Here is a 17,488-nt window from a genome sequence, read left to right on the forward strand (position 1 = left end):
GAATCCAAGTTCTCAGCAAGGTCACTTACCCGTTTTTAATGACTAGCTTCGTGCAAGATTAGAATGATGTCCTTTTAAACTGAAAAAATAACATTCTGCAAACTGACTTTACATTTTTTCCCTGCTTCACCAAAATTCAACTTAGTAGTCCATAGTCACATGACATGGTTGATTATTCAGATTTTTGGGGGAAAGCAGTTTACAATAGAGCAAATAAGAAAATTTAGAAGCTGCATTTGCGAGCACTGAAGACAAATGCACAGTCAGAGAAGGGCATGTTTGATTTTTGCTTCTCCTTATACAAGGCTTTTGGAAAAGGCTTGACTTCCATAAGTGAATTGTCAACTACTTGAGGACAGATCTGTTGTGATATGTTGAACTTTTGCATCCTGTGCTCAACATCATGTAGCATAGAATTATAAATTACAACCACTATATTCTGATTTTTATCTCAAATATTAATATATACTTTTCTCCATAGCCTTAGGGAACTGATCTCACTAGTAGCCATAAGATGGTTATAATGCAACTTTCTGCACAGTAATTCTACAAATTTGGGTGAAGTTACAGCTCTGCAGTGCTAGCTTTGATGTAAGCACAAGTTTACAGTAACTTGTCTCTGTGTTATGAAAATGAGCCTTTGCTTAGGACAAATGCATCTGTCAGGTCACAAGAACCCAGAACTTGTGAAGATCTCCTGAGCTGCTGAATATTCTTCATGATACTGAGCCATGTCAGGTCACAGTCCGTCTCATAAGCTGCTCTGTCTCTTTTTCCAACTCCTGTTGAAAGGTTCTCAAGGCCTTTATCATATGCTCAGGGAAAGTTTTAGCGCTCCTGTGAATAGGCTTATTTACTCTATCTGACCAATGATGAAGAGCTTAATTCCTATGTATCTTGTCCCACTTCTACACTGATGTAAATCTTCTCATTTTAAAATATTTATTGCAATACCAATGAGGCAAAATCAGCATGAACACATAACCCAGTAGTCATAAAGCAGCAGTAATGGCAAGCAGAGACCAATAGTAGACAGTAAGTGTGTCACAATCATCTGAGGAATTCACTAACTTTCTTTAATCAGTGACTTTTTATGGTTACTTCCCGGGTGAAAGAGGGTTTGATACAGTCTTTGAGAGAGCATTTGAGGATTCATGTAGATCTATGGCAGTGAGACTAAAATGAAAAGAATTTGTGTTGGAAAATCAGGCTGACTGTGTTTTATCAGCATTCTGATGTTTTACCAGTCTTGGATTCTTTGTTTTTTTTTCACTCCCTCCCCTCTTCCCTTCTTCTGTACAACAGGGATTTGGGAAACAAGTGGATGTGTCGTATATTGCCAAACATTACAACATGAGCAAAAGCAAAGTTGACAACCAGTTCTACAGCGTGGAAGTAGGTGACTCAACCTTCACAGTTCTCAAACGCTACCAGAACTTGAAACCTATTGGCTCTGGGGCTCAGGGAATAGTTTGGTAAGTATCAGCAGTTTCTCTTATGCTTTTGAATAGTATTTGCCTTTTGCATTTCTTCACAGTTTGCTACCCACAGACATAGTCTAAAATTGCAGAAATAACAGTCAGGCAACAGACATCCTGAAGCAGAAGGAGCCTAGTGGTTTGCTAATAAATTCTCCTGCTGGTAAGAATGATAGCACTAGGTTTGTTTTGCCACATAGCAAAATGTAACTAGCAAGAAAGTGGGAGAAAGATCTTAATCATAACTGACAACTGTGGCACTACTTCCAGAGGCAGCGCAAACCCTGTAATTTTAGTCTTTGTACAGTAAAAGTCACTGAGAGCAATATAAAAACTTGTCACATCCCAAGGCATTCTCAAGGATTCAGAATGGAGGCCTTCCGAACTGAGGTAACTGCTAATGTTTCATTTATTTCTTAAAAGAGACGTTGCAGTGATGCAAATAATACGAACAAAAGACACAAATTCAGTAGCTCTCCTAAATAATACAAAAGGCTTATGGAATTCAAAAATATTTTCAGAAATTATGCTTGGTTTTTGCCTCTGCATTTTTAGAGATGGCTCTTAAATTTCAGCGGCTTCTATTTATTAAGTCTCTGTGCAGGCTGATTGTTCCTGTTTGTTTACAAGGCATTAGGGTAACTAACACAATTTTTTATCTATGACTTGATCAGAGATGCAGTCTAATTCCATCTGTCATCTTTATGACTGCTCTTTTCTGACTTTGATGTACTCTGCGTTACCTTACAGTTGGAGGCAGTGGTAAAGCAACAAGTTCCTTTAATCTAGGGGCAAGGGGGCTTCCATGGATCATTGACACTATAACTGACAGTGTAATGACAATTAGCAACGCATGCTCATCTCAGTGTGGCACCTCCAATGTTTAGTATACTTTGAAGCCACACAAGTCCAAAGATTGATCTAAATGTTCAAGTACTTTATTTCATATCTTAAATACAAAAGCACTACAGCTTAGTTTAAAATCAGCTTTGGGAAAGAAACACACTTGTGTTGTGTACTATTAATATTCATTTTGCACAATTTGTCCACTTCCATATATAGCAACAGATTTTTTTTCTTCCTACCTACTATCTTCTATTTGTTTGAGAGAAAAATCAGATTTTGTTGAACCTCTCTGCAACTGAATTGCTGTAATGATCAATTATGAGCAGCAAAAAAACCATAGAAGTTAAGCTAAATAAAATCATTAACATCCTGTGAGTTAGTCTTTCATACTAAGAGTTGACAGGTAAAAAATAAGAATGCCTTAGGAAAGAAAATCAAATCAGGAAACAAGTAAGTTCAAGTGAAAGTTAACACAAATCCCCTAAAATGTCTAAAGGCCTTTTACAGTTTTATGATATGGATATATCATGTAATCTATCATTGCATGATAGATATGGAAGGTAATGAGCGTTTTTGCTTAGTATGTGTTATGTTGTAATCTACTTGTCATGAGGCATAATTTATCAGAAAACATTAACAAACTATTAGAAAGGCCTGAAGAATCAATGGTGAAGTGATAAATTAATTAAAAGAGAGAGATAAATATGTATGTAGTTTAGCTAAGGGAAGACAATACATCATTAAAAAAAATCAGTTGTGTAAGTTTCTACTTGTGTAATAATAATTATACAGTAATAATAAGTCTACATAGTAAATTTAAATAGTGTTAAGTTTCTACTGTAGAAACTTACACTATTTAGAAATGATCAGTATTTTGATGGATATAGGGTTGCATCTAGAAAAAGCAGATTAATTTAAAGGAAAAAATATACTGAAAAACTACCTATTTGTGGAGTGCTGCTGGCTCTGGTGGGGGAGGTATTTTGCTCTGCTCAACTTGTTCTTTCACAAAGAATAGCCATGAGGAGTGCCTCTATGAAAACAGTGGGTAAAACCTAGGTCGTAGTTTCTTTTAGGTCTAGGACATAGTTTCTTTTAGATCTAGTGGCTCTGTTTACACTTACTGACTTCTTGTTTGAGAAGCGTAACAGATGTGGGATGCAATTATGTCTCTTAGTGCCAGAATTAGCAGAAAGGCCTGATGGGTGATTTCTGTTTGTTCCATCTAGCAAGGGCAGACACAGGTAGAATAGCTCAGAGGCATTTAAGCTCAGACTTCTCAAGTCTTTATGGAGTAATAGAGTATTATTGGTAAATGCTAACGACCCTTTCAGGCCTGAGCTGCTGCCAGCAGTTGCAGCCAGTGGCCTGCTTCTTGACTAGTCTAAATTTTTACATCTTGGCAAGTACAGTCTATGCTGTCCTCCCCATGCTGGAAGTGCTGAGCAGCTGATGACTTTTCTGCTTTGTCTAGTACTTGGCCACACAACTGTAATTCCCACATCTTGAGAAAGAGAGGTCTATTTAATAATGGATATTTCAATAATATGACATCAAATCTCTCAGTACCAATCAGGTGCAAGATACTCCATTCCAAGGACTGCCTCAGTACCAACTTCAGGACCAAACTCCACTTCCTAGCAACAGCTTCCCTCTTAACTTTGATGTGAGACACCACCCCATGCCCAGCATGCTGGTTGACTTAGCACCTTGCCATATAAACTTGGACAGGCAAACTCTCTGCAGCCCAAGAGGTAACTGTAGAGGCAGAGGGAAGTGAAGGAGAGACATGATGTTTTTCAGGCTGCTCTGGAAGCTGGTGATACAGGGTTCCTAGGCAAAGCCACAGAGTACTGAAATCTTTATCATACAGTTCTACAAATAGATGTCAATATAAGCAGGAGAATTTCAGTGGAAAACAGTTCATGTCGTGGAGCAGAAGACCAGGAAACTGGTTATGAAAGAATATGAGACCTGATTTCACTTGATTATTCTGAAAAATTACATCAAAGACAAAATAATTTTCTTGATATGGAAGCATTAAAGATATGAAGGTCTGCAGGGGCTAATAATTTATTAAATTATGTGAAAAGGATAAAGCCATATGATGTGAGTGTTAGTTACAATTGTCATTGTGCCCATGTGAAATAATTATATACTCCGTGAGAAAGTGGTATTGGCTGTAGACAGAGTGCATTCAGTGTCTTCAGAAATTAATTGTGGGAGCTTTCAATGGGATTTGTGTTAACCATGTTCATAAAATCATTTTTGCCAACAGGAATAAAGGAAAAGCTACTTTGAAACTCTTGAGCAGGGAAGTTCCTCTTCACTCTGCAAAAGCTACTCAATGCAAGTGTAGACTGCTTGTTCACTGTACATCACACTGACATCTGTGAGAAAGACTATATAGGGTGTGTTTGCATTAAATTATCATGTTGTTACAGGCATGATGACAATAGGACACAGCTGAAACAGAGCTTCTTGTTCATTAGACCGGGGTGCAGTTGTAAAAACTATATAGGCTTTTAACCACAAAAGTTGATCTTCAAGTCTGTGATGGAAATAGAAAATGTCAAAGGTAAAATGAGTTGCAGTTTTCTGAGTTTATTTAGATATGTGCCACTTCAACCACTGAGAAAAGAGGTAGTTGATACCCCTCTGCAATGTTAGAAGGGAGCTGACAACTACAAGGGGGAGAGAGACTTCTTCCAAGCCTGCGGGAATGGATGGTTTAGATGAGGGTAGAGGGAGAGGAATTCTCGTGCTCCATAAAATCAACAGAAATATGCTGATATTGGAGTGGGTGTTTCTTTGTGTTTTAAATGAATGCTTTTTGCCTGGAAGCAAGGCAATTGATCTGCAGGTTTTCTGCTGTGGTTTGCAAACTATCATTTTTTATATTGCCTGTGATATTTTTGATGCTGCCTGTGATGCGTAGAAAAATGATGTTGCACAGGAGTATTTCAAAAGCAATTTGAAGAGGCTATGATAGCTTCTGAATTTATGATGGAAGCAAGGGGAAGTCCATTTTTCCATGGCAGGTAGTAAAGACATCACTTACAGGCTTGAGGATACAAGTAATTAAAATCTTAGAAGCAGCTTATGAAGACATCTGGCTTGGTTTACGACCACAGTGGTGCCTATACCTGTGTGAATTATCAGGAGAAACTTGTCTGGGTGTGTATCAAATAGATGAGTCTGATGATGTCTTTCAGCTGAAATCCTGAATGTTTATCTTGTTATTTTCTGAAGAGCGAAGACAGGCTTTCATGCTGTATGATGTTGGGATGTGGTTCTAATGACAGGTCAGCTGGACCAGGGGAGTGCTTTTTGATATCTAGTTTATGCAAGAAATTTTTCTATCTTGGAGTAGTGGGTTAGGGGGGGTGGGGTGGGTGGTGGTGGTGTTGAAGAAATGTTGAAGAGTCCTTGTAGCTCTTCAGTGAACACATACATTTAAAAAGATATCTCATCTGCAGATATAGAGGAGACTATAAATATATTCTTGAAGTAGTAAATTGGGCAATTTGTTGTGTGGTTTTTTTTCTTGGAATTAGTGATTTGATGACATCTTTGAGCCTGAATATGAAGGAGATGGTAGTCTTTTTGTGTTCCCTGAAACAGGTAGAGTCAGCAAGTCAACTGATAGCTTACTATGTTACCTAAGGTTCTCCTTCACTGATTTCATTGTAATTTGGTGGTTGAATCTTAAGGACTGCAGAGTTCTTTCAAATCAGCAAGTTGTGATCATCAGCATGATGGTCCTTGTTGTGGCTTAACTGCTGATTCTTTCCCTAAAGTAATCATGGAACCACAAAATCGTTTAGGTTGGAAAAGACTCTTAAAATCATCAAGTCCAAACGCTAACTCAGCACTGTCTGCCACTAAACCGTGCCCCTGAGTGCCATGTCTACATGTCTTTTAAATACCTCCAGGGATGATGACAACCACTTCACATAGCGTTCAGAGGCGGGAGGAGGAATGCGACAGATATTGCCCACTACAAGATGTCCAGTATGAAGGGTTTTTTGTTGCCGTTCTCCTTGGAACTATCATAGGGGAGTGTCCTGTTGTGTCATGATACTGGTAATGGAAGATCTGTTAAAATGGATTTGGCTAAAACTCCCTCTAATTCTTTACATATTCATGTATCATATATGCTAAGACAATTATCATAAGGAAACCTCTTCCATTCCATAAATTTTTGGTAGAGGTCTGTGAAGATATGAACATAGTCAACTGATAGAACCACTTAAAAATAGATTTTAATTTAATATGACTACCTTCTGTGTGGAATGTGCCTGTAAATGATGAAGAGGATCAGATCTTTCAGTTCGCAAAAAATGCTTGAGCTCTTTTGTATGATGGTTATGCTTCAGTTCTGGTTTTGTGTAGCACAACTGGCTCTGAGTACAAGGTTCTAAAGTGATACTTCAATGAGAATAATGGTAAAAACCCATAGAAAAGAGGAGTTGACACTTCTGCGCATAATCAGTTCTTGGCTCAACCTGATCAGAGATGACACTTTTGATCAGGTCTATGCTTTTGCTATGATGCAGTAGAAAAGAGAATAGTGGACATCTATCTCAGTGTCTTACAGTTAATGCATAACCTTATTTGTATCGTTTAGCTGGACACTGGTGTATTAAAGTTCTTGAGAGATCAATGTATTTCTCCACCCTGATCCTGCTATCCCACTAGTATTGTTTTGGTTTCTTTGTACCAATGAATTGAAATACTGTATTCCTTGATAGAGGCCAATGTTTCCACTCTTATAAACTGGCCTACTTCCACTGAGGTTCAGAGGCGTTCTCGCTGACACATAGATCACTAATTTTCCTCAGAAGAGGAGAACAAAGAATACATGTGAAGTGCTAAGGCTTGGACAACTGGTCCAAGCCAGAGTTGACCTATAGATGAATCCTGTACATTTTATAACTGATAACCATTGTGCTAGTATGTATTGTACTAAGTTATAAAGACCCACTTATGCTGATGTAAAAAGTGTTAAAGTATTGGAATACTGCAGCCTGAACAACAGGCCCCAAGCTGAAGCTGCTAACTTAGTGTGTAGTCATTAATAAAGTATGTAAACTCGCTGGTGAGAGACGCAGCTTAGACAAAACATAGTCGGTAGTGAGGAGAGAATGTTTCCAACTTTCCTTTCTCGGCCTTCTTCAAGGCTGAGAACCCAGGTATTTGGCCTTGTTAGAAACTCCCTTGGTTTCCCCCCCTGAGCCCTGGCCAGGCTTTGGGTGGGATCCGACAGGAGGATGAAACCAGAAATTTTCTGTCCAAAACAAAGGTGCCAGCTATTCTGGCCTGTCGATCGCTGGTATATAAGGATGGGCCCGTTTGCAGCGACTTTGGAAGCCTCACCCATGGGTGGAGGCACCGCGTAGGATTTCCCACTTGCCGGGACAGGCTCTCCGAACCCTCGCTGTAACCGGGGCTGCCCAGCCACTGTGGGGCTGGATGATGATAATATATGCAAGTGGTGATGTATTTTTCTTAATCTCCATTCTCTCTCTCATGTATTAATGATTTAACGCATTACCCTGTTTTTTGCTGTTTGCCGCTTTAAGTGCACTATTCTGCTTTTTCTTACTGCATGTTTTCTGTATTACACTGTTATCACTAGTAAAATACGCCTGCTCTTTTCACTCTGGTGTCTGAGTTTAATTGGTATCCTTAATCAGCAAAACAACATGTCATTCAGGGGAAAAATTAAGTGAACCATGTACCCAAATATACCTAGAATTTCAGTGACCCTGAAGGGAGCGCAGCTGTTAATGTTGTCACTCCCAGGCTATCCTGTGAATCAGTACTGAGCCTATGTTGGGAGTTCAGTTACTTGCATTTCAATTACACAGCCACACCTCGCAGACTTTTTGTGCTTAACGTTCTGTCAGCTGGCACTGCAGATTTATCCTGTTCTGTTAAAGATTCTCCAAATTGTATCCATTAGTTAAGCTTGTGTTCTCTTTCTCGTGCTGTTGTGTGCTTTGCTGATGTGCTTTGACACTCCGCTCCTGAGGAGGTTTTTGAGGACAACCTTTAGAGAGTTTTACAAGTCTTTTGTGTGAAAGCAATGTAGAAAATAGCTGTCAGTTTGTACTGTGAACTATTACTGTACTGTCAGTGAAATAAGCATGTCAATTTAAACAAACTCTTTGATGTTTCCATCATCTCATATAATGGCAATGAGATTTGTTTTTTTTTTCTCCTGAGAACAAGTGGTTAAACTATTGTTCAGAACTTTTTTTCACTTTGGGAAGTTCTTAAATGTTGAAATACTGTCACTAAACACACAGCGAGCTTCAAGCCTCACTTACTTATTTGTACATTGCAGGATTTTTCTCCAGCTACCAATATGCATTCCCATTGTTGTACTGTTTAGATTTTCTAGTGCAACATTGCTCTGAAAGGCCAAAAATTTAATTACATGTATTCAGTTAGCCATTGATCACCATCTGATGTACATCTGGAACAGCACATTCTGGTTCATTGTTCTGATATATCTATGCCTTGATTCTTCAGAAAGAGAACAAATTTCCCAATTGTATTTGGAATCTGGATCACCAGCACGTGAATTTTAAGATGCTGAGAGACCCCCATTGGGAACAGCAAAGATTGATTATCTCTGGGGATCTGAACTCCAGAATATTGAGTGAAGGTGCTTATATGATTTGGTCAAATTCATGTTTCTTAAGGTGATGTTACTAGAATTGGCATAGTAACACATACTCAGAGACAGTTTGCTTGGATATGGAGTGAGAGAGGAAACAATGTCTTGCAATGCTCTTGCTAATGATTTAACAAAGAACTTAACTTGGATGTGGAGGAAAATGCCATTAGGATCATAAAGAACAGCTACATATGTCAAACTATACATAACACATCTGAAAAATCAGATAATTGCCTTCAAGAATAAGCAGCTTTTATTCAACATTTGCTTTGATCCTTACAACTTCTTCTATCTACTACTATTATCCTTAATATAAGTGGGAAATAAGCAAAAAAGAAAGAGATATATCCAGTAGCAGTGTATAAAGGCATCTGAGGCAGGATGAAGACCCGTTTTTATGTGACAGGGGTATGTGAGATATAATGTTTGAGCAAGAATTATTGTTCTATCTTTTTAAATGTCTGACATGTAAATACTTCACAAAAAATATTTCTCAGATTTTTTTGTAATGTCCTTTTTCTAACTGCAGAGATTCCTGGTAGGGAGGAACTCACCATGTCTTTCACATTTGTCTTCTCATCTTTCATTTCCCTTTGCTAGGACACAGTATTCAAAAATGTAATTTAGGTTCTGGTAATCACAAACAATATGTAATAAAACATGCCACAGTATGCTCTCCTAGCAAAGAGATTGGGGTGTCCATCTCTGAAATATTCAGACTGCCTATATTTCTGACTTTTTTCTTCTTTTCTCCTTAAAGAACCTGTATAGTTCCCATGACTACAATAGTTAAGCAGGCAAAATCTATTCCAAATATTCTCCCTGCAAGTTTATGAAAAGAAAAATGTAAATAAGTTGGTGTAGAAAGTATCTCTGCACAACCTGTTTTTGTGAACCCCAACAGCAATACTCACTTTACCTGGTAAAAAACCACAGTGCTGTAAAGGCACTGTCAGGCTCATTTGAGAGCACTGACACCCATGATTTTTGTTGGATCGGTACAGCTCTTGGGTATAGACCAGGTTTGTTCGTAGCCATGACTGAATAAGCATCTATGATCCTGTTAGAGCCATTAAGAAATGTATCAGCCATTTGTAAATTCTGGGGCTGCAGAGAAGTAACTGATGTTTGTGTAACTTAAGCTGTCTCTGTGTTTGCTGAATAAAAACTCAATTTAATTTACACTTTTTGCTATCAGGCAGTAACATTCGGTAACTGCCTTTATAGATGTCAGATACCTATCCTCTACTGCCCCATCAAAAACTTCATTTTGGTCACTGCCAGATCTTCCTTTTCTCACATTTGTTCTATCTTACTCCTACACTGTGACATATCAGGCAGATTATTTCAAGATTCTCCTTGCTTCTACTGTTGTGTCAAGTTGTCTGCCTGGAATTCAGTCACAGACAAATTTCAGTTCAAAGAGGAAATCAGGGTTGGAATAAACTACTGTCAGTGCATTAAAGCCATTCCTTAACTGAGTTCAGACTTATCCTTTTATTTCATTTTCTTGAAATCCTGTCACTACTAAAACTAAGACTGTTACATCATTGTCACTGATTACCAGGTGTTTAACGTGAGAGCAGTAACACTAAACACTTCTGTTCTCTCTTAGGGACTAAGGGTTTCTGCTCTGATAGGAGAATAGCTGTGACCATACAGTATCAGGTCGGGCTATCAGACAGAGCACAGAGCATCCACATAAAAGGGCAGGTATCAAAACACAGAAGCAATGGAATTAGGGGTAGAAAAAACAGAGCCAGACTGGAAGGAAATGCAGCTCAGATAATTCAATTTTCTTTGTCAGCATCTATTGTTATTTATTCTCTGATATTAATGTGGTCTACACATTTTCACAGTGCTTTACAGAAGTAAAAAGTCCTTAGGCAATCATAAAACCAGTGACAGCAAAAAAAATTGGAATATAGTAGAAGTTGTGCAAAATAGAAGGACAATATGAAATGAGATTTTGTATGAAGCCTTGGTGAAGTTTTTGAACAATATCTGGTGTGACATGAATGGCAAAATTCACCAACATGGGCAAGAGCTGGTGACAGAGAGTGAGGCAGTTAGGAAGGGAGGCAGAAAGGAGGAAGACTCAAGGCAGGAGTAAAAGGAAGTGGCAAACAGGACATTGAGGGGGTGGTTTTGATTGTTTTTTTTTTTCTTTTATTCTTTCCTGTGTGAATGGTGTTACACTTTTCCATCCAAAATTGGTTCATGCTTATTTACAAACTGGAAGTAAATTTTGTAGCTTCTGGGGTCACTAATTCTACACGAGTCACGGAAAGGGGGTAGAGTTTCTAATTCAAACAAAAATCTTGTTTTAAAATTTTGTCAGAGGATCTATATGTTGAAATTTCTGGTGTAACAAGGCAACTTGAAAACCTAAGTATTTTTTAATTTTGTTCCTGTTGAACAAAGGTATTTTGGCTTGTTATACAGCAGGTAAAACATTTTGTATCCTTACAAACCATCAGTTTTACCTGCTGACATCTTACCTGTGTCAGAGATGTCCCTCAGCATGAGAGACTGTAGATATAGAATTACCCCAATTGCATGAGAGAGCTGAATGAGTTAGAGCAACCTGGGTTAGTTTTGTTAGTGTCAGGGTAGGGGCAGTCTGTGGGCTAGCCCTTTGCCTGGGAGGGTAAAGGTGACATATGTGGCAGCACTGGCTTTCTTCCCTCCCGGAATAGCACCAAGAGATATTGCAGTATCTCTGATCTTACGTTTCTGTCTGCTTAGAATAGCCTTGCAGAGATGCAGAGATTAGTTTTGGGAAACTAGAATTTGAGTAGCCTTTTAGGATTAACCTTTTTACACTGACTATTTTTCCCTTCCATGATCACACTACATTGCAGATGATGACTTGCTAACAATATATTTTCAGTGCTTGGTTGAATTTTGATTTTTAATCAGTTGAGAAATGAGCAAGAAAGGTTGTGAAATAATGTTTCTTTTTCTCCAAACTGACAGCTTTTGTTCTGTTTGTCAGGCAAGCCAGCAAGTCTTTTAAATTATGACTGTGAGATGGCTATGGAAGATAGTAGCTGTGTTCTGTTTCAGTTTGTAGATCCAGAAATAACAGATTTATCATGTGACTGACAGTTTGAATGTGCTAGGTACTCAACTTCTGCCAGGTGCACAGGCTCTGCCTCAGTGTCCATATTTTCCCTAGTAAATTGCTGTTAAATGAGGAAACTGGACTTTTTCTGGCTTTGCTGCTTAACACAACTTGAAAACTGTCCAAAGTTTATATATCCTCCTGACAGTTCAGAGCACTGAATGTGAGATCTCTTTGCCAGATTCAGTGTCTTATTCTCCAAATGCTGGGCAAACATTTACTCAATATGATTTAACTACAAGTCACGCTTTGACTTCCTTTGCCCATGTATTTTCTGCCACGGAATATTGATAGGCACACCCAGCTCTGATCCATTTTTCAGATTTTTTCCTTGCTCTGGCTTTGGCAAATCCTTGAGCATACAAAGAGTGAGTAGTGTGGCACACTTTGGAAACCACAAGATTGTTATCTCTTATATGTCACACACATAAGGGAAAGCATTTTGGCATAGAGCCCTTTTAAAGCAGAATGAAACAACTTGGCTTCTTTCACTGACCAGGTTGAATTTCCTAGGCTGGCAGTTAACAAAAATTATTATCAGCTAGCAGACTATATAGTGAGTTAGTGACAAGAGAAATACAGAACCAGAAACTACTGGTTTTACAGTTCTGTTCAGAAAAGGATTCTACAGCTGAGTCACTTTCAGAGCCAAGTATAAAGAATTAGCAGAGTATATATACAGATGAGAAGTATGTAAACATACTTTATATTCATCATCCTCATGAATATTTTAGTCCCCAGACAAACTTAAATGGCACCCATTATGAGGCATGCCAGGCGATGTGTGAACAGTGTAGTTGTTTCCACATTGTCTTTCCTACCATATCCCTGCACCATCTTTGTGAGTGAGGATGGCTATAGGAAAAGAGTTTATCTTGCATCAATATACAGAACTGATCAGTGGATTCCAAAATGGTTCTTGTTAGGACATCACCAGCTCATGTAATTAGAAAGATAACTAAATTCAAGGTTCAAGCTGCCAATGAGAGAGTCACAGAGGCATTTTTGTGCAACTTGAGCCAAAAGGACATAACTGCGCATCGGAGTTGTCAGCTCAGTAGAGAGATTTTGGTCTGTAAAAGGTGTGGAGATTCTATATACACAGGCTTGTGGTTTGTAGTGGTGATGGAGCTGGGGAGGATAGTCACGTTTAAGAACTAATAGAGGTTTTGATGGAAGAACACTTTGGTAACGTGAACAAATTTGATACTTTCATGTGTATGATTGTTTAAAAAAAAGATATTAGCAGAGCAGGTTCAGCCTGATAATGGAAGAATTTGTCAGCAAGTAACACAGAGGGTAAATTTTACTGCAGACCTTCCTTTTTCTTAATAGATTTCAGCCTGTGATTCCTCCTTTTCCCAGCAGTTTGACAAGTGTGTAGCTTGTTTTGCCACATAGTGAATTATTTGGTTCTTTTACAGTTTTACCCAGTAGTATAATTGGAAAAATTATAATATAGCACATTTGGACCCACCAGTGACAGACGTTTAGTGAACTTTTATGGTAAATAAATTTACTAAAAACAAGCTTTCCAGCCTTTTTTTTCTGTGCAAGTTCTTTTACCTTGTCTTGTGTATGATGGCTCAATCAGCTTCCTTCAGACCACCCATCTGAAGGTTTGGTGGATAAGAGCTGTCTTAGTATGACTGAATTGCAAAATAGATTTCACAGCAAAGTTTTCAAATCTATTTGCCCTTAGAAATACCAATTCATTGTGCTTCCCGATTTATCTTTGTTGGAAAGGGCTGTTTGGCTCTGACATTTCAGGTAATGAGTATGGTACTTTAAACAGTATAAGTAATATGGATCAAAAATTGGACTGTAAATGTCATTGACATGAAAATGATACTATTCTTATCCTTTATGGGTGACAGTAAAGGGACTGGATGAGTTGCGGGCTTAGACTTTGTGTTTGCTTTTTTAAGAATAAACTTGACTGCATTTGGATCTTTGAAGAAGTTCTTTAAGATCATTAATATTTAGGCATACACTAGCACAGATCTAACTGGGGAAAGATTCCTGCTGAAGTAGTTTCTTCTAGCTGTGACGAAGATTCATCTGTTTGACTTCCATTTCAGTAAGCACAGTTATGACCAATATGAAGAGTTCTTATTTCATTTTTTTATCATTCCCATATATTTTCCAACAGAAATGTGTGTAGAGCTCTTTAAATCACCTTTTCTTGTTTAATTTATGGATAACCAGAGAGCTTTGGTCTGATTTCTGAAAAATCATATTTCCATTTAACCAGGGCCTTTAGAGACCTGTATTTTGGAAGGTGGGAAATAGAATAAGTATGTTGCAGTGAAGTGAAGAAACCTGTATTAAAATGCTACAAGAATAATTTCAGTGATGCTAAAATGAAATGATACAGGAGACGTGAAAATTTTTTAGACAAAATGAGCCATGTATCACTTCCCTGTTCTAAAATATTTAATATCTGTATGTGAAATCCATAATATGAAGTGTACAATAAACTTCATTTTCAGAGACCTTTATTTCAGTATCAGCACTGTAAGTCTTACAAGCAAAGTTTAAGAGAAAGCATTTTCTAGTGCAGTATACTAAATGAGGCTTATTGTGCAAGCAGAGAGCAAGACATATTTTCTGTTTTTAACTGGATTTCGCCTGCCATAAAGTATATGCACACTGAATGGTGGGTCTGATTCTCTAAGAGTTTTCCCTGATTAAACACTGAAATGTAAAATAGAGCCAGACATTTTGAACTTTTGTCTTAGAATCATCCAATTATAATGGTATATCTTTGAAGTTTAAGTGCTACGGGATTCACTATATCATCTTGACAGTAATGTTGAACTCTCAGTCAAGGACTGGGATGATAATCCCAAACAATTCAAACACATCTGTCCTCTTTCACATTACTTCATTCTGACACACGATAAGAGATCACATGTTGAATATTTGGCAGTGAGTTACCTTGCTTTGACTGCAGTGTTCCCAAATGATCAAAGAGGAGACCTGCTCCTGATTAAAATATACTGAGGTGACAGCTTAGTTGCACCTTTCTTTTTGTCTTTGCTACTTAGGTTTCATTTCATCGTGGCATGTGAAGGGGCTCCAAAGACATGAGCTGGCCCACCTTGCTAGCAAGGTATTTGCTGTGGCAGAATGCCTGTGTTTGACGACTCTACTGCACTTCAGCACATGCAGTCTTTGCTGACCCATGCAGTGCAGGAAGGAATGGTTTGAGCTCAATCAATAATCTCTGCTGTGATGAGGAAGTTCACAGGAGGTCTTGGAGGCTGATTTATTTATTCTGTGAAACATCCATGGCGATAGTGAAAAAGCAAATGATGACTTATGTTGCAGTTGGGGAGACAGCTTGATTGTAAGATGCGAGCTGATGGAAACTCAAAACAAATAGCTGGAACCATATGTGGTAACAGGAAATGTGCAGCAGTCATCCATTGTGAAACTGTATTGGTCTCCTTAAGCATCAGCTCTGAATACTGTCTCAGAGGCCACAGAATTTATCTGTATTTTGAAAAGAAATAGACCTGATCTAAAGTGTAGAGTAGCCATTCCTTACAACAAGTCTGCAACTCTTCATTAGGGTCATACTGGTTATGTTCTGGGTTTTCAGCCCACAGGCTTGGTTCCAAACCTAATAGCAAGGACATTTAAAGGCTCTTGTTCATTACAGTGGCCTTTGACTTATACTGTTTAGGTGAAGCTGTTTCTGCATATTGCTGCATGTATGGAATTCTTTTCTTTTAGCCTGTTTTAATGGAAAACATTCCCTATTTTAAAAGACATTTTCTGGAGAAAGTTTTCACTCTAAAAATAATGATTTTTTTTTTTCAGTTTCAAAGTAATTATTGAAGAGGGGAATATGCACTGTTTGTAAATATAAATGTATCAATGCCTGCCTTCAGAAACTCAGAAGTTACATAACAAAAGGAGATAAAAAAAGAAGGTCTAATTTCATTCTAAAATTTGGACTCATAAGTGAGGTCAACATAAAAAGCAAACAAAAAAAACCCCCTACACCAAAATACATTTTAAAATTTGTTTAAAGCAAAGTAACTTTTTTACTCCTTTTTGTTAGAATGCTTGCCTGAAATGGGGCCTTAGGTAGAGAGAAGAAAAAACACTTAAAATATTTTATGGTTAAAGTTTCATAAACCACTTTTACAGAAATTTTGGTTGATGCAGGAAAAAGAGATATGGCTCTTGTCGTTCCTAAAAATGACTTCTTCAGAAAATGCAGTTGTGATGGCTATCTGAAACCAAGGTCAGGGAGTTTGAAGTCAGAGAAATTACTATAAAAAGGATTTTTATATAGAACCATCTATGCTTTTCTTTTTATGTATATGTGTATATGCATTTAGATGCGTATCTGTGTGCATATATAGAATGTGTTCCACTCCATGCATCAGTGGCGATTGTTGAGGATGACCTATCATTAGCACTCTTGTTAAACGTGGTTTTCAAGGTTACCAATCCTCTCCACTGAATGAGATCTCAGCCCTAAATAACCAGGGCATGTCAAATACACAGATCAGTGATTTGTTTAACAAGATCAGTTTCAGCTTTATTCCCTCTTACTGTGCTGGGATGAAGGAAATAAGGCAAAATGCTAATGTCAGTGGCAAAACTACCTTACTTAGAATGATCAAGTAATACAGATACTAATAGCAGTGATTCATAATAAACAGAGATGTAGCTGGAGTCTTTCTAGAGGAAGGCAAAGATGACTGAAGTTTGTCACTTTACAAAGTAGCTTTTCAGAAAGGTTTTAATACTATATTTGTCACAATATATGTATGTAGTGATGGGTAAGAAAGAGGAATGTTTAGTGTCCCTTGGATTTCTACAACATTCAGTGAAGAGATTTTCTTAATATAGAAAGCTGTTTGGCAAGATTGCCAAGAGTCTCCATTTCACAGCCTGCCCTGGGAGGCTAGAGGCTGGGAGCTTCCCTTCCTGTTTTGGGCTTCTGTTCCATCACCTGAGAGCTAATAATAATACTTTAATGAAGCCATGGCTTGAGAAAGGGTAAGCATCTTGAAATGGATGTGTGTGCCCCATCCGAAGACTCTTGCAACTATAGACTATCAGAAATTGCCGTTTGTTATCCTAGGAACCTGGCTTTAAAAGTTGATTTTAAAAATATGTGTTTTCTGTGGTTTTGGCAATCTATTCTGGGGTAGACTGTAATGGAATTGATAAATGTTAAGCTTCACTGTTGATTAAAAGAGTTATTCCTGTATGGGAAGAATAATTTAAAGTATTTATTTGGTGTCTATTGAAATAGAAACTTGGACATGAAATTAGAATGCTTTTCTTTGCTTTTTGAAATAGGTATAAAAATGAATGCCTGGT

The 17,488-nt window shown here is 37.9% G+C and overlaps 1 protein-coding gene across 7 annotated transcripts in view; it reads left to right on the top strand.

Annotated features, from left to right (window-relative positions):
• The window catches only part of MAPK10 (mitogen-activated protein kinase 10), a 191,400-nt gene that overhangs the window by 109,182 nt on the left and 64,730 nt on the right, over positions 1–17,488 (top strand). For all 7 annotated transcript variants that reach the window (XM_074904939.1, XM_074904934.1, XM_074904937.1 and 4 more), the window contains one exon: positions 1,306–1,475. In XM_074904939.1, the coding sequence (XP_074761040.1) occupies positions 1,306–1,475 (170 nt within the window). The remainder of the gene's footprint in view (positions 1–1,305; positions 1,476–17,488) is intronic.

The sequence above is a fragment of the Athene noctua genome, chromosome 4, assembly GCF_965140245.1.
Source record: "Athene noctua chromosome 4, bAthNoc1.hap1.1, whole genome shotgun sequence".
Lineage (NCBI taxonomy): Eukaryota > Metazoa > Chordata > Aves > Strigiformes > Strigidae > Athene > Athene noctua.